Source organism: Aspergillus pseudotamarii (genome assembly GCF_009193445.1).
Source record: "Aspergillus pseudotamarii strain CBS 117625 unplaced genomic scaffold BDV38scaffold_127, whole genome shotgun sequence".
Classification (NCBI taxonomy): domain Eukaryota; kingdom Fungi; phylum Ascomycota; class Eurotiomycetes; order Eurotiales; family Aspergillaceae; genus Aspergillus; species Aspergillus pseudotamarii.
The window spans coordinates 12983-38839 of NW_022475141.1; the positions used below are offsets into that span (position 1 = coordinate 12983).

Consider the following 25857-nt stretch of genomic DNA (forward strand, 5'->3'; position numbering starts at 1 on the left):
ACAAATATCATTGATACTCGACATTTCTCATTGCTCACTCAATGACCAAGGCAGATGATGACTTGGTCGACACGGGAACCCTGTGGATCATAAGATCAATTCTGAGCGTGATTGGCCCCTATACGTGATATCTCTAGGGTGCGAAAACCTGCTCCGTCCCTTTTAAATAGCGTTACCCGCTGCTCAATAGACCTGAATTCTTGGCCAGTCTCGAAACACTATTGATTACAACAAATTGATCCACCGGCTATACTTTCACTATGAAGCTCGCCTTGGTACTTGCCACCCTTACGGCCACAGCGCTCAGTCAAAAGGAGCTGTGTGCACAATACGACTCTGTCTCGAGCCCTCCGTACACAGTAAACAACAATCTCTGGGGTAAGGATTCGGGGACTGGCTCCCAGTGCGTCTACATTGACAACCTCTCCAGCTCGGGCGCTGCGTGGCACACAACCTGGACCTGGAACGGTGGCGAAGGCAGTGTGAAAAGCTATTCTAACTCCGGAGTAAACTTTGAGAAGAAGCTCGTGAGTGATGTCCACAGTATTTCCACCGACGTGGAATGGGAAACAGGATAATACCAACGTCAACGCCGACGTGGCGTACGACCTGTTTACCGCTGCGGACAAGAACCACGTTACATGGAGCGGCGATTATGAACTGATGATATGGTACGTATTAACTGATCTCTCCTGAACGATCCATTCTCCACCTGTACAATAAGAAAGGTTTAATAGACTGACGCAACCCGGGTTTTGTTTTGAAGGCTCGCTCGCTACGGCGCTATCCAGCCCATCGGCACCAAGATCGATACCACTACGGTTGAAGGCCATACTTGGGAACTATGGTACGGCACCAGCATCCAGGCAGGCGCCGAGCAGAAGACGTACAGCTTCGTCTCGGCCACCCCGATGAACTCCTTTAGTGGGGACATTAAGCCATTTTTCGACCATCTCACCTCTAAGCACGATTATCCTGCTTCCGCTCAGTATCTGATCAGTAAGGACCCATAGCCCTAACCCGAATGCAAGCAAAGCCACTAATAAGGGTAATTTGTAGATCTTCAATTCGGAACTGTGAAAGTTACCGGTGGCCCGGTAACTTTCACAGTTCCGAAATGGACTGCCACTGTCAACTAAGAATATGGATGCTTCTTGCCCCTGTCCACTGAGGGGTTAGGCATGGCCTGCTTACTACTACTGTTTATACATTTTTTTGATTCGCTTCGAACATTTGAGGCTGGCGGTTGATGTCCCCTATAAGCTGAACTTTGCCTTGCAGAATAGATGTGTTGTTTTTCTATCAGACAAAGAAGTTAGCAATCGCATCCGCTCCTTTTATTAAGGTTTGCTATATTTAATTTTGGTCACTGTAAATACTCTGCCAAACCATCCACTTTCTTCTCGTAGTGCTCATCAACTACTTTAGTCCACTTCCATGAGTAGTTTTATACTGATTACATGTATGCAACGTCCGGATGTGAGGCTTTGGATAGTAACGTGCGTTCAGACTACTAACTTTAGTAGCCTACTTGTAAGTTGTATGGTGGGGGGTGCGGGGGAAAGAGACAAATTATTCAGGGCATCCGTAATTACTCGATCTTCAAATATATCGTGTGATTTAAAGCTAATTTATTTTCACTTCATGTTAACGACTACAATATATATATAATGTTGGGATCGTTCGTCAAAGCCACGGCCCACGACTAAAGTTCCAATGGTTGTTTTGTTCTAGTGGGGTAAATGAACAATAGATAACCGTATGTATATAGAGTAGATGGTATTAACTTCTGTAAATATGTCAAAAGAACTGAAGATACACAGGAGTAGCTATACCTATTGGAATAGTCGGAATCGCAGATGAGTATATTCCAGTCACGGGTTAATACACAGACACGTCACCTGCCCACACGTGATTCGGATATCGCGTCGCTGGATCTACGCAAGGTGGCCTCTCAGAAACCTTGATATATAGCTTGCGCAATACAGTTGAGTGTAAGATATGAATCCGGACCAAAATGCTGAGGGTGTTCCGGATGATGAAGCTTTTACAGAGGCCGCCCCTCTAATCTATCAGACAGAGAATGAGACTGCTGTTCCTCCTGGCCCAGCGCAGCCATATCGCCGCCTCAGCCTTCTCTCCACAACATTTCTGATGTCAGTATGCAAGCAATTCCCGGTCATGGAGACCCCCGCTTGGAATTGTTCGTCTCACTGAGGAATACACAGAACAAATCGGATGATTGGCACAGCAATATTCTCCGTACCATCTGCTATTGCACATAGTACTGGCAGTGCCGGTGCATCACTGGTTGTGTGGGTTGCTGGCTACTTCCTGTCATTTTGTGGCTTCTTCATATATCTTGAACTGGGCAGTCTTCTACCACATAATGGCGGGGAAAAAAACTACCTAGAAGCTGCCTATCCACGTCCGCCTTTATTTGCGACCGTGATATTTGCAACGCATGTTATTTTCCTTGGCTTCACTGGTATGTACATACAACGACTCCTCCCTGCCTCTTGTTGTCATCAATATTTTAATGCGACGTGCAGGAATTGGTACCATTGCTATTTCAGAGAACATCCTCTTAGCTACCCAAGCAACAGCTAATGACTGGATTAAACGCTGCATGGCAATCACTCTCATGGCAAGCGTCGCAGCGATGCATATCTGCGCGAAAACTTGGAACGTGAAGCTTATGGTAAGGGGTTGTACTCATCATGTGATAATTTTCTGTTAAGATGGCTTATATAAGGGCTCTAGAATATCCTTGCCTCAGTCAAATTACTTGTTCTGACTCTAATAGCTGTGACGGGTCTTGGGCTGGTCATTTTTAGGTCACCAAATGTAGCCCACCCTGGCGCTAGTTATGAACGTCCATTTGCCGGGTCATCCACCGACGTCTCGGACTACACAGTCGCCCTATTCAAAGTCCTGGCCACGTTTCAAGGTTGGTCCAACGCAATGTATGTCCTGGGTGAGGTGAGAGACCCCCGGCGAACGATCAAAGCAGCAGGATTCATGGGAGTCGGCGCGGTGGGGATTCTTTATGTCCTGGTGAACGCGGTTTTCTTCGTCGCGGCAACGCCCAAGGAGCTGAGCGAGACCGGTATCACGGTGGTTGCATTATTCGTTGGTAAGGTCTTTGGTCAGCAAATGCAACGTTTCACGGCTATTCTTGCTGCTCTGTCATCACTGGGCAATATCATGACCGCATCTTTCTCTATGTCGCGAGTCATCCACAGTTTTGCACAGGAGGGCTTATTGCCATTTTCCCACTTTTTTGCCAGTAGATCCCGTTCAGGTTCACCTGCTGGAGCATTTGCATTGGTATTTTGCTCGTCATGTGTCATGATTATCGCTGTTCCTTTTGGTGAGCCCCGGCCTTGGTGGATGGCAATGCTCGAGTTGACTAATGTTACATTGCAGGGGAAGCGTATAATTTCTTGCTTGACGTGGGACAGTGGGCTGTTGCCTTGATTCAATTCTTCGTCGTGTGCGGCCTATTTATTATTAGAAAACGGGTGACATATCCTCCCCGTGCCTTCAAAGTGTGGACTAGCGTGGCATATATCTTTTTAGCATCGCAGGTGTTCCTCATCGTGTCACCGTTTGTGGCGCCAGTGAACGGTCGTACCAGCTTACCAGTTTGGCTTACTCCGCTCACTGGAACGTTGCTCCTATGCCTTGGTGGTATTTACTGGTATATTTGGTGGATATTGCTACCAAAGTTGGGGCGATTCTCATGGGAAAAAAGCGTGTTAATTTGCCCCGATGGGGAGCAAGCGGTTGTTTGGCGACGCATTCAGAAGAACTGACTCGCGATGAATAGACAAAACCAGGGAACATCTATATGGGAATTGGCATCAGCAGAAAGAGTTGCGTCAAAACTAGACCATGTTTCCGAGGATCGTCCTACCACCGTAGACTATTGTTGCCGGCTCCCTGACTGATTGACTTGTATAGCATATAACATCGGCTCTTACGAGAGGTCCAACGTTAAGTTCAGCCAACCGACGGTCCGCTATCTTCCTCTACTTGTCATAATATTATACCCAAACTGCCGGAAATACTCGGTAGATTGGATTGCTGTCGCAGTCAGTAGGTATTTTGATTTTTTTCTTCTTTCGGAAATAGTAGAGGTCTTAGCTTATCAGATTATTATAATGTTCGAAGGTATATCTATGGAACGGTCAAAAGATATAATATGAAACTGGGTACCAAGCCCCTATCCATGATTTAGATTAAACAGACTAACGAGGACCTGAATATCTTCTCGCGTATTGCTCTTCGCAGAGAGTAGTAGACTACCGAAACTATCACGAATGTGGCCATGCTTCCTCTGTGAAAGTGGCTCCTAAGCTTTATCCTACAAGGGAACCTGCTCGATTCTTTCACGTACAGGCTCGATGGGTGCGTAGATTTATCCTAGTTCACTCAGTCTCAATGACCCGCACTGTCAATCATTGTCTCAGCATATTGGGTTATTGCAATTTAGCCTTGGGTTCTCCTTTTCCCACTTGGATACAGTTTTGCTCCACGGGTGCTTTCGGCTGAGTGTGTATGTCTCCGTAAAAATCTGCAGTAGTTATAGAATATCGACACCAAAACTTCAAACCGACGCATTACGTACATAGTAGAAGGCGAGAAATACAACAAAGGAAATAAAAAACAATCAAAAGAGAACTTTTCAAGAATCTGATTCAGGTACTGGATTCCGCTGCTGGTTGCGTGACGACACTATTAGCAAACGGAACGGCGTTCCATCTCACCCGACGCAGATGCCTCGAAGGGTCCTTGATGCCATTCCGCGCATGCAGCCATCGATAATTATCCAGCAGAATGATAGATCTTTCCGGTAGGTCAGCTGCAGTAAGATGCAGCGTGGATTGTGATAGCGCCTCCATGTTCTTCAGGGCGCCCTTCAGCTGCTTCAGCGCCGCAGCAGCCCTGGGACTCAAAGGCGTCACGATCTCGTCACGGTATCGCATTATCAGGGAATGGCCGTGATCCTGCGTGTCGATAGCAAATAGGCTGCCCACAATATGACGTTGGTCGGGATGTTTGATAAACTCGGGCGGAATGGTGATCTGATATTCGGGTTCAAGGAGGGCTGCCTTGGTGGCAGGGGAGAGAAATTGGCTTAGTCGATCGATTTTCATGACCGAGAGGGTGCCCCCACCGTAGCGATCGGGGTGGAGAACATGAAGCGCAAAGAACCGTGGTGGGGCGAGCTCGTAGCTGCAGTCTGTGTGCCAGGGAAATTCCTCCATTGTTTCGGATCGAGCCTGGTGATTTTCTGTCTGAAATGTGGTCGCGCTGGGGCGGACATCCCAGAACCAGCCGCGAGATGCGCTGTGAGTGATGGGGAGCCCGTGTCCATGGTTTTTGGAAAGGCTGACAATGAGGCTTCCTAAGTATTGGCTTTTGTCGTCGGGGAAGCTCAGGCTGATTTTGAGGATTCCGTAGTCCTTGAGATGGTTGTGTATATCACGAACATGGTGTTGGTGTTGAGAGTCAGCAAGATCTCTTGCCAACAAGTGAGGTACTGCTGGCAATGCGTCTATTGTGAATTGGCGAGTTGGCCTTTGTATCTCCGACAGATATTGCCTAGGATTTGTGCCTATATTTAGGAATCGAGCACATCTGCTCGTTGACCGGGCACTACAGATATGTCTCCCTATATATTGCATGGCGGGCATCAGGACTCTTCTGAGGACTGTGACGAACAACACAGTGATCTGGTCCGAGGGGCAAAAGCCTCCAAATCTAGCTGGATGTCTTTGCGAAGGCAATGCTAGTGGATTTCAAGGAGGTGTACAGTCTAGAATAGAACGAGTAATATCTCCTGGACGCACAATATGCATGACTATTGTTTAGAACATAAATTTAAGGCTACGCAAATCTGGCTAAATAAAAAGGTGCCGATGTACATGACAGCTTTTGATAGAAAAATCGCATTACTGAAGCGAGGCAAGCTGAAGCTAAATTGCTAGATCGAAGCTCCACTACCCAATCGTACAGCTGCATCGCCCCGTCCTCGAGACTACCATGCTATAAGGTCATTTCGCGTGATACATTGTGCTATTCTAGACCACAAAAGTTTATGCTTCAGCGTAATCCTCACCTGCAGATGACGACAGCTATTGGTAATGTTAGCTGTGATTGAAATTTGATCAAAACTCAAGATATCCTCCAGCACACATTATCAATAGTTTGTGATAGTGTTCCTCAGCTTTGCTGGTAGGTTGTAATATTTAATCCATACAATGCACAGCAAGCTCTTATTTACGTGCTGTAGAAAGAGCACTGAGACGTTCCTATTACAATTATTCCCGGAGTCTAGGCTCTATAAGAATGTGGTCATTATCTTCTTTATCGATTAGGTACAAGACTTGATACATGTACGCTGACTGCAAGACTTACCACACTGTCGGACAGCTGAAAAGTTTTCATCTTCCTATTGGACGCCCAAAAATAACTTGAGTCCGTGCGAAGAATCGCCTGTACCCCACGGATGCCTAATTGAAGCATCTATGACTTGATATGTAATCTAAAGCCAATGCATCTCGAAACTATTTATGGTATGCTTTTGCCAATCATGACCCAAGTAGCTCAGGTAACTGATCTCAGATACAAAAGATGATCTTGCTGCCAAGCCAAGCTGAGGACCACTTTGCATACCCCATGCTATCCTTCCAGCCGAGGTTTAGGCCCAGCGGGAGGAAGACAAATACTCAAATTAATCGAGAAAGGGCGGAGCAAGACATGATGTGATATCTTGTATGGAAGGAGTTCTGCCTGGCATTGTATCCCTTCACCACCATCCTTCAAAGCAAAAGAGTGGTGTGACCTAAGTTGTTCCCCGCATTGCTTGAACCATATACGCCCGCTTAGAATTGTAAGGCGTACATTGAATACATTTGTTTTATAGCAGATAGCACGGGATCCCTGACTTTATTTCTCAACGTACATCCTTTCTGACACCCACTGGGTGGTCTAGTGGATAGCAGCCGGCAATTAGTCGCTGGTAGATTTTATGAAGGGCCAGGATGTGGAGGCTACAGGCAAGACTATATAACAAGCTGGGAAGGATGCATCCGCTTTTGCACTCTCGGTGTTGGACCCTTCAGGTAGCCATTTCAGGATTCAGATAAGTGTTGCGACGCTTATTAAAGTACCAGGAAAATGTCGCGTGTTGTATAGAGCTTGGGACACGGCCAGGCCCTTCTCTTCATGTCATACTCTCTTCATAATTCCTCCACTGGGTAGGACACAAGCTAAGATTTAGTCTAATGTAACCTATCCAGTTGCCTGTTCACCACATTGCTTGATTCATAGTCAATTGAGGGCCATGGCGAGCGGTGTCGTCGCACGCTGCGATCTTCACTTTGCCATTGGCTTTACAGTTACCCTACTCCGCTTAATCGTTTCCCAGCGTCTGGATCATTTCCACCGTGACACCATCATGAACTGGTTGTTAAACAGTCTTCTGAGGTGGCAAGTGCTTGGACCAGATTCAGTGAAACAACCGTCCTTTTGAACAGATTTCGTCTGAAACTGTAAATAGAATCATAAACATGCCGGCGGGGTCCGGCCACTAACAAAAGCATATTTTAGCGGTTTTCGTGAGTAGCTCCCCTTTCCTGGGAGTAGATCGTCTCCATCTAAGTCATTGGCCCTTGGTTTCCCGTATCTGTTGATTACACCCACATAATAAACTACATCACGTAGTCTTCGTCTTAAGATGCTGATAGTTAGTCAGGTGATCGAGTTGCTATGTGACACCAACAGCTTTTCTTGTTTACTTGACAAACGATCAAGCAGGACTACTATTATAAATAAACAGTGAGAAATAGTTATGCGCCAGAATAGGCTGGGAATCATTCACTACAGGGGCATATAGGGCAAAATAAAAGCAATTTGTTGTATGGTTGAGTAGATATTATCACATATTAGCGAGACCTATAAAATAGTGTATCAAATACCACCGTACTACCAGTCTCACCTTCCATACAATGCCAACCGCGGATTTCAGCGATATGGTTTTACCCCCGCGAGGCTTTAATTATGTCGAACGGCATCTTCTATAATATCATATTGAATATCGAAAATAATGTTTGGTGAGGTGAGGATTTCCATGTCCCACGTACTCGTTGAGGTACAAATATCAGCTAGAAGTTCTGTGATATTTCAATTTTTTGAATTTCATCAGGTCGGTCGGAAGCCCAATCTGGTATTAGGCATATATTGGAATCAAAATGCGAAAGCTCCGCCAAGCAAGTCTCCTTTTGCGCCAGTTGGTACGATGAAAAAGAAAAATAAGTAAGGAAATGATCTAAATAGGCACCATCGCCACCTTCGTCCCGTGCTTGCTCGCCAACGTAAGCGCGAGACGCTCCTCCCACGGGTCCGGGTCCCGATTGGTGATCCCCTTGAACGATTGCACGATTCGGACGATGGTGTAAGATGCCTCAGTCAAGGCAAACTGCTGTCCGAGGCAGATGCGAGGGCCTCCGTTAAACGGTACAAAAGCCCAGCCGGGTCGTATGGTCTCCCATCGTTCCGGGCGGAACTCTTCCGCGTCGGGGCCGAAAATATCCTGGCGTCGATGCATCACATACACATCGTAGGCGACTCGCTGGCCCTTGGCGACGAACACGGGTGACTTTCCGTCTGGACCACCTCCGACGGGGAGGAAGGTGTCCTCGTTCGCGGTGCGACTATTGGATGGGACCACGGGGTATAGGCGTAAGGCTATGGGTGGTCAGTATTGTTAAGGTTTGGGGAATATCACAGAGTTCTACTGAACGTACTTTCATTAATGACCCAGGAGAGGTATTTCAACTGTTTCAGCTCCTCGAATGATGGGCATTTCCCGTCAAGTGTTGCAACCTCGCTCCGCAGAAGATCCCAGATATCTGGACGCCGTGCGAGATGATAGAATACCATGCTTAGGAGACTGGCGGTTGTGTCTCTCCCTGCAAGCAGGATATTCAAGATCTGGTCAGTGATCTCGGTGGGGTCGTCCGTTTCCTTAGCGAGCTCGTGGAGAAATACATATCGCGACTGTGAGTTTGTTGTCTCGCCCGCATGTTTCTCGGCGTCCAGCGAATGTCGGTATTGGATGGCCTTTTTGACGAAGTTGTCAACATAGCCTCTAGCCTCTCTGACAGATTCTCTGAACTTGGGTCGAAAAATCATTCGGTCAAACGGTGCGAGCGCCACGCTGAAAGCTATGCCATCTTGGGCCACATTGAAGTGATAGGCAAAGCTAGAGGATTCTGCGGAAGATCCAGGACGTAAAGACTCAACCGACTCTCCGAACAGGAACTCGGTCGCCGTATCGAGTGTCTAGAAGATGTACGATTAGGTCTGACACTGGGGCATTCTAGGCACGGAAATTCATCCATACCAAACTGAAAAAGAGCTCTTGCAGGTCCACCGTTGACCCATCTCGCGGAATCTGACTGATCAGCCGCTGAATGTGTCGCTCATACAGATCGGTCGCCGCGATCTGTGTCCGAGTGAAACTCGGTCTCAACAGAGTCCGAGAATGTTCCCACTGTCGGCCATCGGATGCGAAAATGCCATCGCCTAAGAGCGGATGGAACGTCCTCCGTCTTTTCTCTCCCAGGTCAAATTGCTTGAACTTCACGGCCAGAATAGTTTTGATGTTTTCTGGTTCCACGGTGCATATATTATCGTCACCCAGAACGGAAGTCGTGAAGGTGTTCCCATGGCGTCGATATTTTTCTAGCGCCCATTCCAGAAACCGGTCCTCTCGAAACATCCGAAGCATAGTCCGCACTTCATCCAGACCCAACACAGGATCAATATGGTGTTCTCTTGTTGGGGGCAAGCAACCGTGTAATTGTTTGAATCGTCGGACTATAGAAGTCCTGCCATTAGCGGGGCTTTACATGGTCGGTGGGGTTATACACACTTTGGACGGCTCTACTTATCTTGCGGGCAAGATATAAGCCCGCAACTATCAGGAACAGATATGTAACAAAACCTAGGGAAACTGCCATGATGAATCTCCTGGCTTCTGTGGATTTGGGCCGTACAAAATTTGGACCTTAGTTGCCTGTAAGCAAAGAAAAGGCACCAGAATTATATATCGATCATGGCTTACATGCTGAGATAAGCTCTCCGTGGGGGCCCTTACATCCATGGCGCAACTTGCATGATATTCGAAGAGAATACGTGGTGACGGCTTACCCCCGAGCCCCGAAGTCTTGTCGACGACCAAGAGCCAGGTCAGGATCTCCAGGATTACTTCCGTTCGGAGATACGGGGTTCACATTATTGGTTATGTCCTCAAAGAATGGAGCTCAAAGGAACGGAGATCGGTCCCTAACATCTCTAGGCACATACTGGCAACCAATCTGGTGGTTGATCTTCCACAGTCAAGGCAGATTGTGGCGCAGAAGCGGGATGCTGACGCCTAAGGCCATAAGGATCTGCCGGTGGTATTCTTCGACGGGCAGGCGGGAGTGGAGGCGGTACGTCTCGTCATCACCGAGCCCCGGCATGAAGATCGACACCTCAGGCAACAGGATGAAACTGTGGATTTCTACACAGACTTCCTCGATCTGGATTCTGGACGAATACACAATTGCACCTATGATGGCCTACACTTAACTTTATACCCCTGGAATACCCATTTGATCTTGATTACTCAAATGTGACTAGATTGTTTAATACACAGCCCATGTTGGAATTTTGAACGCCATTGTAGTAGGCAATTCTACCCACACCAATTCAATGAACAACCGCCCAGGCAAGGCCAGACACCTAATGTCGCGACACTAATATTATGTTGGGGGCGTCGGCATGATTCCACCAAAACTAGAGGCATCTTCAGGAGAATCAAAGCCGCCCGAGATAACCGACCCAAACAACGTCCGTAGATCGATTCCGGGCAACAGAGGATCGCTACCGAAGTCGAAACTGGCATCCATTGAAGAATAGTATAGATCGTCTGTTGGCTGACCGACGCTATCTGTCTGTTTGTACGGTTCAAACCCCCCGCTGAGTTCAATATTGGATCGTGGGTTGTCCTAGATGGGTCGAGTGGTCAACAGAACAGATCACTTCAATGAGCAAGGTAGGTTCTTACGGATGTATTCCGTTCCATTGCCACTGGCATTGGCGTGTTACTCACGACGCTTGATCCGGTCCTGATATGACCACAGAAAGGCCTTTGCGTCGGGGTAAGTGGGGCATCCATAATATCTCCAGGGCCACGTCCACCGTTGATATCTTTGACGTGCTGTCGCGCTATATGGGCAAACTCTGAGACCAATGAACAGGGCAAGGACCCACTCGATGCATGCTCTACAAGAGCGAAGTGCCCTGAAACAATATCAAGCATTGCCAAGTTGGTCTTTGTTTCCGAGTGTGTGGGATTGTGGACCACAAAGTCGAAAAGCAGGAAGAGCGCTACAAGTGGCATGATTGCAAGTATACTGTGTCGATTGTAAGGCTTCTGTGGAAGCATACGGAATAGAATAGTGCTAATCACTTACAACAGTGGAGTATGGGGTGCCTTGTCAATATATTGAGTCAGCTCAATTATCCGTCGAGCCGAAGCCATCAGACTTCGTCTGCTGTCTTCCTGTCGCGTACCGTCGTCCGAACCGATCTGTAGGGTAAGCCGCGCCAAAGCAATGGTCATGCTGTAGTAGGAGTAGTGAGTTTGGAGAGCAACCATTTTCGACACAGGATCGTTGTAGGTCTGTTGGGGACAAGATTCCCCCGGTCGGAACGGTTCGGGCACAGTCAGTCGCCATTTTTCCAGGCGCTCCTGGACATAATCAATCGTTGTGTAGTATGTCTCTGTGGAATTCTGGGCGGCGCTAATGGAGAACAGAAGCTCATATGCTTGTGACGTTATCCTAGCAAATCGGATGGAGGACAAAAACCAGTTATAGCTCCCAAAGTTTGCCTCTGGTGTTTCTGGGATTGGGCACCCCACGTTGTAATCTGCGATCAGCTATCGCGGCCTTAGCGGTGGTCCCTTACTTGAAAAGGGTGGGCTTACCGAATTTTCCCTATTTTGAAATGCTAACTGCTTTTCCATGCCGTAGATGACCCAAAATGTCCGCAGGCACCACACTTGTTGCTCTCTGCTGCAAATGGCTCGGTGATATCGGAGGGCGTGCGCCATACGCGCTGCTTCCATGATTAGGACTTCGTCAATCTGCAAACAACAGGTGTTCATGGCAAAGATGGACATAGCAGTCAGAGCTTGCAGGCTAAGCAACGATTCGCGTGGTACAAGGATGTCGGCCATCAGGCCTAGTGACATTTGGAAGAACTTCCATGCTTTGCCCTTTCCGGGATCAAACGATCCACCATCATGGTACTGACATCCCAAGGCAAGTACTGCGTGGTATAGAGCAGAAAAGGCAGGAGTGGTTTCCAACGTCTGTGTGAGCGTCGCCGAGAACGCTGTCTCCTCGAAGCTTTGTCGGTCAAGGAACGGGTACATCGGATGAATACGCTTGAAATAGACTACCGACCCATTAGACTGTGTTTGGACAGGATCTAAATTCTGGATCCCAACCATCTATGTAAGCTCGTGTCAGTTCCGCCGAGATCCGCGTGGAGCTGAGTGGCTTTTTGAACGTAACTGGGGAAATGGATGTCGCTCCCCGTGCGGTAACACGGCCCTCGATGACTGCTTCAATACAATCGACCAACTCTTTGAGGCGAGAGTTCCCCAGTTTTTGCGTCAAGGATTGGATCTTTCTATCTGAAAAGAAGGCCAGATTTGAGCTGCACACTATATCGTTTGGTCAGGACCATCCCTCCGGAAAACAGCGTATTGTTTGGGTCATGCCTTCGTTTTCCTGCGACTACACGCTAGGGCTCAGTCACGCTCATGATTGTCTTGCTGAAGATCACTTACCCTTAGTACATGGACTTCATCCTGGAGCATTCCCTGGAGGGGCTGGCTATCTAATAGCTGGTCCACAAACAGTGGTGCTAAGCGTGGTTTGGTCCGTTCATCATTGTACTCTCCGCTACCAGGAGCTACACTTGATAGTGAGGGCTCGCCTACTCCATAATTGCTTAGCTCGATCAAACGCACCCAGCCTTTTTACGAAACCTACGGGTCACTTTCTGGGGCTGAGGCTTGAACCGGCGTCTAGCCTGTTTGAACTCGCAGCGCTCACCACGCTTCTAGAAGCCGGGAGATCCGGTTAGTAACCCTCAGGAGGTAGGAGACATGACGGCTAGGTTCCTGCCTACAATGCAATGCTTGCATCTGGAAGGGTCCTCGGGAGATACTTTCACTGCGGTCAGTTCAAGATCTAGCTGTCGTAGAGCCAGATAGAAGACTCACCGATGCACCGCACTTTCCGAGCCCTGCATGGTTCGCAGGACTTGCAGATCCGGTTTTGATACATAATCGTCTGCCGGTCGCTTCTCTTGCTCAGGCTTTTGACGAGAGCCGACAAAACCTATTCGGTGAAGAGTTGAATCACCGAAATACTTCTGAAGTCAAAAATATGGAATACAGTAGGAAACATTGTGCCTGCTGGGTTCCGGAACAATTCGGTGTTCGGAGGTGACCATCCTGTCGGCACTCGGCGCTTGGCAGCCGAAAAACCTCGCATTGGCTCATTGACCGCTCAAGTGTCCCGCCTTCTTCTCTTGGTGATCAATCGGCAGAACAAATGCTACAAATGATCAACTACTAATTGCGCTTGATCCGTAACACCTCTTTGAGCACGGTTTTTCAGTGGAATGTGGGGAGTCCCTCTGATATTCTGATCCCTGAAACATACAGTCTTTTTCCAAACAACAAGAATCATTCTCACCTTTTGACTTCACTGTTCTCCAAGGACCAGAACTGCCGCCAGGTGTTGTTGATCTTTCCGGCCCTCGAGCCCCTGGCTTGTTTGTTTCATGATGTTCGACAACAGGACACATGTCATATTGAATGGGACAAATTTTATGAATGCCTACACAGATTCCCTTCAAGTTACCAATATTGTCTAAACCATGTAAATGCCTAAATGCTAGAATGCTTTCGTCATCCATCGACTTGCACGACACTCGATCCTCGCTTGCAATCAATGAAAGATTTCTCATTGCCCCATTCCGGATCAAACCTGATGCTGTGACTGCTGTAGGGGAGCTCGAAGCAGCGTGCCCCAAATAATCAGCGCAAGGGCCAACATCGCCAGCAAAATAGGCTGCAGCACCGCCACTCCCTTGGCTTGTGCAATAGCACCGATCATGAAAGGGAAGACGGCTCCTCCACCCATAGAGAACGCGGCTGCGAATCCAATGGCTGCGACATGCAAGTGCTTTGGCAACATCCGAGTTGCAACCACCACAACGCCGGGGAAAATTGTTCCCAAGAAGAACCCAACCAGAGCAACCGCTACAGCGGAGACGATGAACTTGGGAACGAGCCAGAAGATCAGTTCAAGCGCAATGGCCAGCACAATATATACGATAATCGACAGTCGCTCCCCAATGCGAGGTGAGACGAACCCCAATATAAACCGGCCCAGTGTAATGCCGAGCCAGAAGCCTGTTTCGGCCATACCGGATGCAAAGCGACTGCCGTGACGTATACTGGTCATGAATACGACAATCCAACCTCCGATAGCAACCTCGACACCGCCATATAGGAAGAGGAAGATGGCGCAGATCCAGGTGACTCGGTAAGTGAGTGATAGTCTGGTCTGGTTGGGAGATCCCCCTCCATCTCTACCTGGAGTCGACGGGTTGTCCTGTCGGTATTTAGATCCAGTCTCCGTCCAGAAGGCGCTGGTGGCATTAACCAGTTCTAAAACCGCAGCTCCCGTCTTGGATTTCGCATTAGTGGATGCATTCTTCAGGTTACAGAAACCACATGGCCGTCGGCGAGGGCTAATGTACGTACCAGGAGGTAATAGAATGAATTCCATTCCCAGCCAGCTTTTGTGATCAAGGTAGTCGCAATAAGCGGACTGACTGTAGCCCCAACACCATAGAACCCGTGAAAGCATCCGAGAACTTCATGCGAATTGGCCAGACTGCTAATCCACACGTTCCACCCGGCATTCTGGATCCCACTTCCGAGCCCGACGAAGATATACATTATCACCAGCACTGGGAAGGGCGGATTACTCGAGATGACGGCGAAGGCAAGCACGTGACATGCTGGACCAATAAACGCCACACCTCGACGACCGAGACGCTGGTGGATCAGATTACTGAGAACGGCGGAGATGGTGTAGCCCAGAAATGGTGACAGGAAGACTAGGGAAATGACCGTGTAGCTCTTGTCATAAGAGAGCTCGAGCTGGATGATTCATGAGATCTGCATTAGCGTTGTACATGCTTGCTCCGTGTGTGAAACATGGGACAAACGTAAGGGATTATCGCTCCATATGCCGCGTCATTAGACCCCATGACCAGTGCACACCAGAAGGTAGCCGTGACTCTCCAGATCATAGTCTTTGACCCGTTCCATCGCAGGGCGACATTGACTGCATGTAGGGGAGGAGTGTCATCCTCAGATCCGGGGCTCGCTGGGAGGGAGGCCAGGCGTGGTGCAATGCTAGACGAGGCAGACGGTGGACGAGCAAGATTTGGATTTGAAGATATAGTCTCAACTCTAGCCATGGCTCATGATAATCTAGTATCTGTAAGGAAGATTGGGTTTTTTCCCTAGGGATGGTATAGGAGATCTGTGTAACGGAGGATCTACTACACAGCTTAAGAGAAGCCTGTCCACGAGGCAAAGATACGTAAGCAAGAAAGCGGGGAAGTGTCTATCATTAGCTGACTAGTAGAACGAATATACGAGAAGCTGATTCTTGTCCCTTCCCCGGGCCGTGTCTATTGTCATCCTTAATTACCCTAGGATCCTTGCCTATTTAGTAGGTTTCCAGGATCATACAAAGGACTGAATAGTCAGGCCAGGTGGACCGATTGTTGCCTCAGGCCGCGATTGTCCCGCCGCCTGGACTGTCCAGATTCCGATCGTGCAGAGGATCAGATGTCCAAGCGATTCGTTCCTGAACCTCCTTGGTCTCCCCAGTTCTATATATCTTGTAGCCCGTTGACCTACAGCGCGCTGCTGGCATACCGCCGGTCAAATAACGTCACGGTATACCGAAACAGCACACTTATATATATAACGGTACTCAAGAAGCCCTAAAATACATTTTAGCATTGAGTAATGGAGTAGATGTAGAATGAGATATTTTAGAATTCTTTTAATAAATTAGTAAAATCATATATTTATGCGTTATTGAAAGCATAGATCGATAATTCACAAGCAAGCTGCCCATCTCTATGGAGTATACCCTGTATACTCTGCACACCAGGGACCAACAAGACATGAATTATCCCAAGGAGCTCGCTATCTGCAACGCAGAGAATGGCTATCGAAATATTATTGCAGTCTCGCATCTGAACAGCCTTCGGCGTATTCCGTGGGAGAATGATGTAGCCTTCTTCCTTGTCAGCTTCTTAGACCCGGACGCACGAGAGCCAGTCTGCGTGTGCCCACGAGGGCTGTTGAAAAAAGTGATTGCGAAAGCTGAGGTTGCCGGCTATCCCGCTATAGTGGGAAGCATGTTGCATGGCAATCCGCCCTCTTCGTGTATCACTTGAGGAGCTCCGGTTGATATTTTTGCAGCGGAGTGTGAGTTCTCCCATTTCCCGATACCGAGCGATTGTTCAAGCCCGGAACGCGCTGCATCTGCCATCACATCCTTCCTGCAAAACAATTCCATTGACTCGCTACCAGCACTAACAGAGGGTATGTTTGGGTCCTTGATCACCCAGCCGTTGCACAATGAGGATTGTCATGATGTCATTTTAGATGCCTGTGAGCAGTTCCGCTGTGATATTGAGGAATGGCATGCGGAGAGCGGTCCCGGTGCTTTCAAAGCTGTGAGTGATGCTCGTGTCGAGGGAACTGCGACATTGGGTGATATATAATATGCGGATTTGGTATGCTGACTTTGAATGTTACGACAGGCATTGCAGTTTGGTGAGGTCAAGGATATGGCGGATAAGGCTGGCTTATTCAAGTAAGATTCTCTCGTGGGTTCAGATGCCGCATTTCAGCTTCCCAGGCTCACCGTGTCATGTTTGTGTCCACAAGACGATACGTTGTCAAGGCCTTCGGTATCAAGCATGGTATCACACCTTGTTTCATGGCAAAGCCGCGTCATGGGCTACCTGGAAATAGTGGGCACATGCATATTACTCTCGTTACCATGGATGGCAAAGATGCTTTCACTCGCGACACTCCCGATCCCTCTCCTCCGTACCCAGATGTGGCACATTCGTCGGATCTCGGCCGTCAATTTCTCGCCGGTTTACTTACAAGCTTACCGGACATAATGCCGCTCTTTGCGCCCACTATGAATTCCTACAGGCGTCTGGTGGAGGACTTCTGCACTCCTACCACCGTCTCCGGGGGTCTGGAACACCGCGCAGCGTCTATGTGACTGATTACAACACGGACTGTCAATGCGATAGTCGCCCACTTTGAAATCCACGTTCCTGATGCAGATGCTAATCCACACTTTGGGCTTGCCGCAATCATAGCCCTCGGCGGGCGTGGCGTAGAGAAGAAGCTCGAAATTCCTGTGCCACCGTTGTCCAAGGGCGAGAATATGAGCGGCGCGAGCAACAAGGGTGTGCGATTGGCTAAGTCATTGAAAAAGCAGTCGAACTAGAAATATCTCATTTGTATCTCAGTCAATTGACATATGCCCGAGGGTGTTACGCCTGTGTTTAAAGTGATTGGAAATCCCAATCTCCTGTACCATGAGTGTCCTGCGACAACCAGAGGGAGAACGCCATTGAACTCACCCGATGTGTGGGGGTTAGCGGAGAATGACAACATTGAGTGCATGAAAATAATTAAAATCCTAAATGCAATGTAAGGCGACTTCATGTTGGCAATACTAAGATTCAGTACTGATTGTATAGTAACTACGTTCCGAATCTTGCTCGATTCCATGGAAAAGGCACAACTTACTTTTGCTTGTCCTCAAACGCGATTTGCGGGACGGGCTTTGGACCCAACCACATGTCCACGATGGCCGAACTTAAGCGAGTCTGCACGGCCTGGATTGCAGTTCCATTTGATCAGGAGATCAGTACCAAGGATGAGGATCGTCCTGCGACCTCTTACATGTGTGGATGGTGAATCAGTCGACATGAATTCCGACGCGACATCTCGCCTTGTGATCCAGAAGCAATCGGCGTCGGGGCCCCATTTCCACCGGTAAAGGACACCTTATGGGCCTAGACTAACATAGAGAGATATAAGTAGGTATGACCTTTTCATTATTTCGCCTAGGTTGATACTTTCAGACGTATCTTGGATTTATGACCTAACAAACTGGGGAACTCAATAAATCCCTCTAGTACCCAATCGAATCCTCTCACAATGCCAGTTGAGAACTACGGAGTATGGAAGGCAAAGCCTGTCCGTTTCACTTATGAAACCGATGCCCAAGACCATGTGTCTCCTCATTTATCGCTGTTTTTTACTACCAGTGACAACAGGCAGGGGGAAGGTCGCGCAGCGATAAACATCAAGTCTGGGGATAAGAGTGACTCTAGATTAGTGTTTTGGTTAGTCAAGGATTTCGAAAACTTTCAGAATGAGCGACTTCGGGAGTTGAAGCCAGGGTTTAACCGGCTGGAAGGCACCATGGAGCAAGCGTCCAGCGGCCTTGCACTGGATTATATTCGAGGGAATTTGTTCCACCGAGAAAGAGGCCGACTCCTCCCCCATGACACCCCTGGGCCTGACAATGATATATTGGATGAACTGATCCCGGTGCTGGATGCTGCGGTCGACAACGACAGCGTGATCTACATCTATGGGTCGCATTTCAGCAATGGCAACGGTATCCATAATGTTCACATGAACCAAGGAAGCCCTAGGAAGTGGAAGCACGACAATGGGATCTACCAGGATGGGGCCATCTTGCTGGACTTTGGGGATCACTGGGAGGGGGTGTTTATTGGATTCGCGTCACAGGCTGTGCATACTGACGCCGAAGGTCAGCCTACTCCCTCACGCGGATATCTGACTTGGAATGAGCTGTTGAACCCTGAAATCCCGGGGGAGCAACGGAAAAAGCGCGACGTGAATGATCGGACCGTTACTATCAGCGAGGCCGTTATCCACCACCATGGACCACCGCCAACAACCAAACCCGACATGATCACTCTGACGAACCGCGGAGACTCGCCCGTGGTACTCAGTGGCTGGAGCGTTCGGAATCACAAAGGCGACAATGAATACCTGCCCGATGGTGCTGTCTTACGTCGAAGACGTCGCCACAGCTTTCAGCTGCATAACTGCGCGCTCTCCGATGAGGGTGGTACAATCACACTCTTAAATGAGCAGGGGCTCAAGGTAGACGGCGTGCGATATACGGGTGCCCAAACGGGCCCTCTCCATGTTGTCTCGTTTTAAGTTCAAGAGGGGTTAATGATGGGTGTCCCAGGTGATGCTATGGGAATTCCTTTATATTATCTTTTCTTATTGCCATTTTGGGGGGGTTTCTTTATTTCTAATTCTGCTTTTTACTTGACATAATCATATTCCGTGACTGTTGTTTGAGGCATTGATTTTGTGGTTTGGTGAAAATACTCTGGCTATATTAGGGTAATTTTTCTAGTGCTAAGTCACGTTGATTTTGGTGAACAAATTCACTGTAAGCTTAACGGACTAAATAAAATAAATAATTTAATATTGCCGTGTGGTCAATCGCTTACTCTCTCTCTAGTCAGCCAAGATGGTCCGATATGGCAACTCAACTATCCGAGAGAGATGCTCGGGACCCGCGGAGTCCGAGGCAGATTCTCCCCCCAGAAGCCACAACATATAAGAAGTAATAGCCGACAACCCTATAGGAGAAGAAGTATACTAAGTATTATACGTGAGAGATTTGATTGGTGTACCTGAACCGTGTCGCTGCTCTCTCTCTCTCTAACAAACAAGGTTGCATTAGTCGCGTCACCATGATCCCTCACCAGTATTATCCCACCACTATACATCTCCCTCACTTTACCACCAATGAGACATCGGTGGTCTCCCTGATCGCCCAATTTGGCTTCTTATGGGCTGCAGTCTTGGGGACTGCGTTTCTAATCATACGACGCGTGCGACCGAACGCAAGTCGGTCGGATAAATTGGCCTTTGTGTGGATGTGCTTGAGTATGTTGCATGACCTTGCCAACTCTTTTGAAAAAATACTCACCAAGACGATCAATGTAGCGGGATTCATCCATTTATTTTTCGAGGCCTACTTTGTCATTCATCATGAGACCCTTGCAGGCTCACAGGAACTATTCGGCCAGCTCTGGAAGGAGTACTCCCTGTCAGACTCCCGCTATCTGACGTCGGACGCATTCCTTGTGACCATGGAGACTGTAACTGCTGTAAGTGGACCTGATTGGACCAATGGACATTAATATATGCTAATAGTCCTGCCCAACAGTTCTGCTGGGGACCCCTAGCCTTCTTTATCGCCTACTGCATCGCAGTGCAGCATCCTGCACGTCATGCACTCCAACTACTGCTCTCTGTCGGTCAGGTCTATGGCGACGTCCTCTACTACGCCACTAGTCTGTTTGACCTTTACTTCCACGGGGAAACCTTCTGTCGGCCCGAGGGCTACTACTTCTGGTTTTATTACTTTTTCTTCAACTTCATTTGGATGTTCATCGGCTCCTGTGAGTATCTGCCCGATTGTCAAAGAGGAATTGGCTGACTCCTCCCAGATTACGTGAAACAGAGTGTTGGGGAGATATATAAAGCTTTCAAGAAGGTGCAAGGGTTGGATTCATCGCGGAAAAGAAATTAATTCGGGGAGTACATGTTAATTGGAATTAGTCGATCTTCTCCAGAACAGGAAGACCCTGTTGTTTGGTCCGTGAAGAGTATTCTCAACCTTCCTTCACCAAAACACTATTGATTATAGTAGAGAATTCATTTATTTTAAATGTTGGTGGCATACTGTATGGTATTGATTAGATACACCTAATCTATTGGTTCTTCGAATATCCCAGCCTCCGGACTCCGGAGGGCATACAATGATGGACGTTGTTTATCGCCCCGCTTCAAACCTCCGGGGTTCTTCCGACCAAATCGGATACTAAGCCCGGTTAATACAGCACGTATAGGATGCTGAGACGATCCGGCGGTCTAGTATTTTTCAGGGGAAGGCAATCATTTGGAAACGGTGATCGGCCCGATCGGAGGCAGGCGGATACAATTAGGCTATGCTATCCGGCTGGATATTACGCGGAGCTTGTACCTGTTAAGCTTGGAATGCCCAGAAAAAACAAGCCCTTAATGGTTGAAGATAGGAATCCACGGTGTCACGCTATTCTATGTCAAGTGGGGCCTTGCATGATATGCCACCATTCGGCTCTCTGGGACGTGGACGAGCCAAGTTATGACTTCCCGTCTTGCACATGTTATTCTGCACCAGCCAACAATTACAACAAGGCGTCAGGGATGCCAGTTGTCTCATGCATCATGGAGTCGCTCGTCAGGCGGACCGACATATTTCGCTCTGTAATCTTTCTCGCCCCCTATACCGTTTGAATTGTCAGTAGGCGGTGCAAACAATTTTAGATTTCCAACTGCACGCTAGAACTCAACACCGGTGGACCGGTGGAATTACGTGCATGTCACTGGTCAAGAAGGAGAAAGCGAGTCAGCCTCTTCAGCCTTCTCTGGTGAGCATGGATCTCCATCTGCCACTGAGACAAGCCTCGCAAGCAGCGACCCCACAAGGCGGAGTTCCGACGGGGAAGAGCACTAAACTAGCCGTAACATATATCGGGGGCCATAGTTGTAAAATCACTATACATATTATGAGACTGAACATTGTATAAAGGCGTGCAGCTGCCATGATATCCCCGATATGATTCTTCAGGCTTCTCGGTCTGTGGAAATCTCAGATATCAGGTCCACACAATGCGGTCTCATCTTTCTTTTTTGCACGGGTTTCTGCTCGGCCTGTCAGCCCTCTCGGCTGCTACCTCAGTAGTCCACGAGAGACGTGAAGTTACATCCTCGAACTGGGTCAAGCGGGCGCGTGTGAGCCCATCGGACAAGCATGTGGTTCGCATTGGCTTAGCCCAGAGTAACCTCGAGGAGGCTCACGACCTGCTGATGGATGTGTACGTGAAGGGCTGTTGTTTCGCATGTTAAGGGTATACTCTGCTCTAACGTACCGCTTCTAGGTCAAACCCGAGCTCTCCCAACTATGCCAAGTTCTATTCAGCAGACGAAGTTGCAGCAAAGTTCGCCCCGTCGACACAAACAGTCAACGAGGTCCAGAACTGGCTCACCGAAAAGGGAATCAATGCCAGCCGCGTCGCCCAAACCAAGAACCACGGCTGGCTTGTATTCCACGCCACGTCGAAGGAAATCGAGGACTTGTTCGACACCACATACTATGAGTACCACAATAGGAAAACTGGAAAGAAAGCCATCGCTTGCGAACAGTGAGGTTTACCTGTTTGAGTTGTTTCGGAGGTCGTGACTCACACGATACGCAGGTACCATGTCCCGGCTTCGGTGCAAAAGCATATCGACTATGTGCACCCTGGCATCAATCTGAACCCATCGTCGGGCAAAGCATCCAGTATCCGTCGAAGGGGCTCTGCGAGCAGGAAGACGAAGCTCCCTGCTCATGGAGGACGCCCGATCCACCAACACGATGTCAAAGGCGTGAATGTCACTAACTGCGATGTGTCAATCACGCCAGACTGCATTCGGGCATTGTATAAGATCCCCTCAGCGCGTGCGGCGCCTCACCCAAATAATTCCTTGGGTATTTTCGAGGAAGGGGACTACTATGCCCAGGAGGACCTTGACCTGTTCTTCAAGACATTTGCCAAGAATATCCCTAAAGGCACTCACCCAATCCCCGCCTTCATCGACGGTGCGGAGGCTCCGGTACCCGTCGGCGAGGCTGGTGGAGAGTCTGATCTCGACTTCGAACTGGCATATCCCATCGTGCATCCGCAAAGCATCACGTTGTACCAGACCGATGATGCCAACTGGGCTAGCAACACCACGGGGTTCCTGAACACGTTCTTGGACGCACTTGACGGCGTGAGTTGAAATTGGGTCACCATACTTCCCTGGTCAGTATCGCTAATGTGCCGGAATATACAGTCTTACTGCACCTACTGCGCGTACGGCGAATGTGGCAATGACCCATCTCTGGATCCAGTTTATCCCGACGACGGTGGCTACGATGGAAAGCTCATGTGTGGCGTGTTTAAGCCCACGAACGTCATCAGTGTATCGTACGGCGAACAAGAGGTTGATCTTCCCGCAAACTATCAGCAGAGGCAATGCAATGAGTAAGTCATGACTGCTACTGTTCCACGCAGTTTCTCTATTCAACGCTAACCATCATCTAGGTTCCTGAAGCTTGGTTTGCAAGGTGTCTCAGTGCTCTTCGCCTCCGGAGATAACGGTGTTGCAGGACCTCCAGGAGATCATGGTAGCGTCAATGGCTGTCTGAATAATGGAACGGTTTTCAGCCCTGCATTCCCCAACAGGTAAAGAGACATCGACTGCTGGTAATAGACCTCATACACTAACGAATGAAGCTGCCCCTATATCACCAACGTTGGTGCCACCAAAGTTTACCCGGGATACACAGTTTCCCAGCCCGAGAGTGCCGTGTACGATCCGGATGGAATATACAGCTATGCTTCCGGGGGTGGCTTCAGCAACATCTACCCTATCCCCGACTACCAGGCGGATGCCGTTGCCACGTGCGTCTTCTGAATCATGATAGAGATGTCTCTTACTGATATTATGTGCAGGTACTTCAAGGACCACAACCCTCCCTACCCTTACTACGAAGGCGCCGAAAACCTCGGCAAGAATGGTGGTCTGTACAACCGCTTGGGTCGAGGCTATCCGGATGTAGCCGCGAATGGCGACAACATTGCGGTATTCGTTGGCGGCGAGTCCGGTTCATCGGGCGGAACCAGTGCGAGTATGTTATGTTTGCGCGGTCGCGTCGGATTCGAAATGAAATCTTGCAGCTACTAACCTGTGGTCTGTTCAACTAGGCACTCCGATCTTTGCTGCCATCATCAACCGCATTATCGACGAACGTCTTGCCGTCGGTAAGGGTCCGGTTGGCTTTATCAATCCGGTGCTCTACAAGAACCCCTCCGTCCTGAATGATATCACCAATGGTACAAATCCAGGATGTGGAACAGACGGTTTCTCAACTGCACCTGGGTAAGTAGTTCAAACTTTTACTGCGTTCCATCGCCAGCTTGCTGATTCGCGACCTTTCAGATGGGACCCTGCCACCGGTCTGGGAACACCTAACTATCCCAAGATGTTAAAGTTGTGGCTTGATCTCCCTTAGGCGATATGTTGAAAGCTGGTTGGACGGTGTTCCCCGAAATGAATGGTAAGGTGATGTTTCGGGATGCATCTTGATAGATATCCAGCTTGGCCTGTATTTATGCTTCTATCTGTTAATGTTTATAACTTTGACGAGAAGGCCCCAAGGACCACCAGTTCATGGTATGTTCTTACCTCGTAGCATTCAAGATGTATAATCAGACTTTGTTGTTACCGTTCATATCCTGGTTGGGGATTCTTCGCTGTGCATGTTAAAGAACTAGTAAATAGCGACCGAGCGCACCCTGTGAAGACCATAATTTGGAATCGACAAACATGATGATTTCCCAGTGCTTGGTTTCAAGCACGCTATGGTCGAAGCACGGATCGAGTACTAACTTTAATCGCCATCGGTGGTGGATTGACAAAAGGTCCCGGGGTGGAATGAATATGAATCCCACCAATGGTCAAGAAGCATCATTCTCAGCTCTTGTCTAACGTTCGGCACACTCCATCATGTTACTTACTGGTGGAAACGTCCAACTTTCCTTGCAAACTGCCCAGATTTACCTGCTTGCCTGATTTGTATGTGGCTACGATGGCCCCTGAGCAGCAGAGCACAGCCCACCAACTAGGATTGCCATGGAAATAAGGACAGAGTGGGTTAGGACCAATGTCAGGGACATCTGTAACACGGCCACCTAAGCTGCCAGCTCAGCTGGTCGATCGCAAAGCTTTCCGAGGTAGTAGACTCATTCAAGATCAACACAAATGCTATTACATGTTGTATTAGCACAAGGATTGGCTATGCGACGCAAAACCAGGAAAGAGATTGTGTGTGGTCTATTTCGTGAGGCGACTGGAGATCTCACCTGTGACAAGGATCGTGGTCATCAGAGGTCCAACAACCCACTGCCCACAGGCACAAGCACACTGTGTCGGTGCTAATTTTGATGTCTGTGGACACAGGCTCAGGGACTGGTCCCATCTGAGTGATATATGAAATTCGTGGAAGTCATGAGGGTGAAGAGCCAGATCAACAAATTTCATCAGCATGAACCGGTAATAACCCAGCCAACTAGAGACAAGACGATGGTAACGACGATGTATTTTTGTGCTTACAGACCTGCCACGCGGGTGTCACCAAGTTTGTGCGTGAAGTTGTGCAAGAAAACCCCAAGTGACATGCGACGTCTCAGATGATGGCTAACCCTGGATGTCAAGGGATAACCTCCTTGTGTCAGCACTGCCCCCTGGAGGTCCAGCCATTGTGTGTATAGCCAGAAAGGAGAAACACAAGTGTCCCAGGACAAATACTGCCAATTTTGGTCGTGTTTAGGCTGTCATCGCACAAGTTGGTAGCAAAGAAGTTCGGCAAGGGACGATATCCCATCCAGTGGCCGCAATTATTGGCACCGAAACCAATGGTGTTCTAGCGCCCTACCTTGTGATGTGCTTGAGCAGAA

The 25857-nt window shown here is 48.6% G+C and overlaps 8 protein-coding genes across 8 annotated transcripts; 6 read left to right on the top strand and 2 right to left on the bottom strand.

The window, feature by feature from the left end:
• Positions 1-260: 260 nt before the first annotated feature.
• BDV38DRAFT_276251 (concanavalin A-like lectin/glucanase domain-containing protein) lies at positions 261-1139 on the top strand (the record flags this gene model as incomplete). The annotated part of the gene is made up of 4 exons (XM_032058184.1): positions 261-557; positions 631-671; positions 767-999; positions 1060-1139. The coding sequence occupies 4 exons, from the start codon at positions 261-263 to the stop codon at positions 1137-1139; spliced, it is 651 nt and encodes a 216-aa protein (XP_031907140.1).
• An 848-nt stretch (positions 1140-1987) lies between these two features.
• On the top strand, positions 1988-4092 carry BDV38DRAFT_265507 (APC family permease). The gene is made up of 5 exons (XM_032056359.1): positions 1988-2156; positions 2229-2488; positions 2553-2701; positions 2764-3373; positions 3430-4092. Exons 1-5 carry the CDS (start codon positions 2002-2004, stop codon positions 3816-3818), a joined length of 1563 nt encoding a protein of 520 aa, XP_031907141.1. The 5' UTR covers positions 1988-2001; the 3' UTR covers positions 3819-4092.
• A 611-nt stretch (positions 4093-4703) lies between these two features.
• On the bottom strand, positions 4704-5693 carry BDV38DRAFT_289025 (uncharacterized protein; the record flags this gene model as incomplete). The annotated part of the gene is made up of 1 exon (XM_032061156.1): positions 4704-5693. One exon carries the CDS (start codon positions 5691-5693, stop codon positions 4704-4706), a length of 990 nt encoding a protein of 329 aa, XP_031907142.1.
• Positions 5694-8338: 2645 nt separating this feature from the next.
• BDV38DRAFT_276254 (cytochrome P450) lies at positions 8339-15636 on the bottom strand (the record flags this gene model as incomplete). The annotated part of the gene is made up of 12 exons (XM_032058185.1): positions 8339-8757; positions 8817-9354; positions 9416-9891; positions 10850-11066; positions 11171-11474; positions 11535-12001; positions 12050-12522; positions 12677-12793; position 12920; positions 14394-14834; positions 14912-15313; positions 15382-15636. 12 exons carry the CDS (start codon positions 15634-15636, stop codon positions 8339-8341), a joined length of 4110 nt encoding a protein of 1369 aa, XP_031907143.1.
• A 720-nt stretch (positions 15637-16356) lies between these two features.
• Positions 16357-17708, top strand: BDV38DRAFT_289028 (uncharacterized protein; the record flags this gene model as incomplete). Its single annotated transcript, XM_032061157.1, has 5 exons — positions 16357-16621; positions 16658-16914; positions 17002-17054; positions 17129-17448; positions 17509-17708. The coding sequence occupies 5 exons, from the start codon at positions 16357-16359 to the stop codon at positions 17706-17708; spliced, it is 1095 nt and encodes a 364-aa protein (XP_031907144.1).
• Positions 17709-18390: 682 nt separating this feature from the next.
• On the top strand, positions 18391-19813 carry BDV38DRAFT_33650 (uncharacterized protein). Its single transcript, XM_032063186.1, has one exon. The coding sequence runs from the start codon at positions 18428-18430 to the stop codon at positions 19466-19468; it is 1041 nt and encodes a 346-aa protein (XP_031907145.1). The 5' UTR covers positions 18391-18427; the 3' UTR covers positions 19469-19813.
• Positions 19814-19929: 116 nt separating this feature from the next.
• On the top strand, positions 19930-21092 carry BDV38DRAFT_265525 (EXPERA domain-containing protein). The gene is made up of 4 exons (XM_032056360.1): positions 19930-20212; positions 20273-20436; positions 20496-20730; positions 20779-21092. Exons 1-4 carry the CDS (start codon positions 20017-20019, stop codon positions 20859-20861), a joined length of 678 nt encoding a protein of 225 aa, XP_031907146.1. The 5' UTR covers positions 19930-20016; the 3' UTR covers positions 20862-21092.
• Positions 21093-21982: 890 nt separating this feature from the next.
• On the top strand, positions 21983-24413 carry BDV38DRAFT_290686 (S53 family peptidase; the record flags this gene model as incomplete). The annotated part of the gene is made up of 9 exons (XM_032061538.1): positions 21983-22188; positions 22252-22515; positions 22570-23128; positions 23192-23382; positions 23443-23583; positions 23635-23802; positions 23854-24029; positions 24106-24280; positions 24341-24413. The coding sequence occupies 9 exons, from the start codon at positions 21983-21985 to the stop codon at positions 24411-24413; spliced, it is 1953 nt and encodes a 650-aa protein (XP_031907147.1).
• Positions 24414-25857: the final 1444 nt, after the last annotated feature.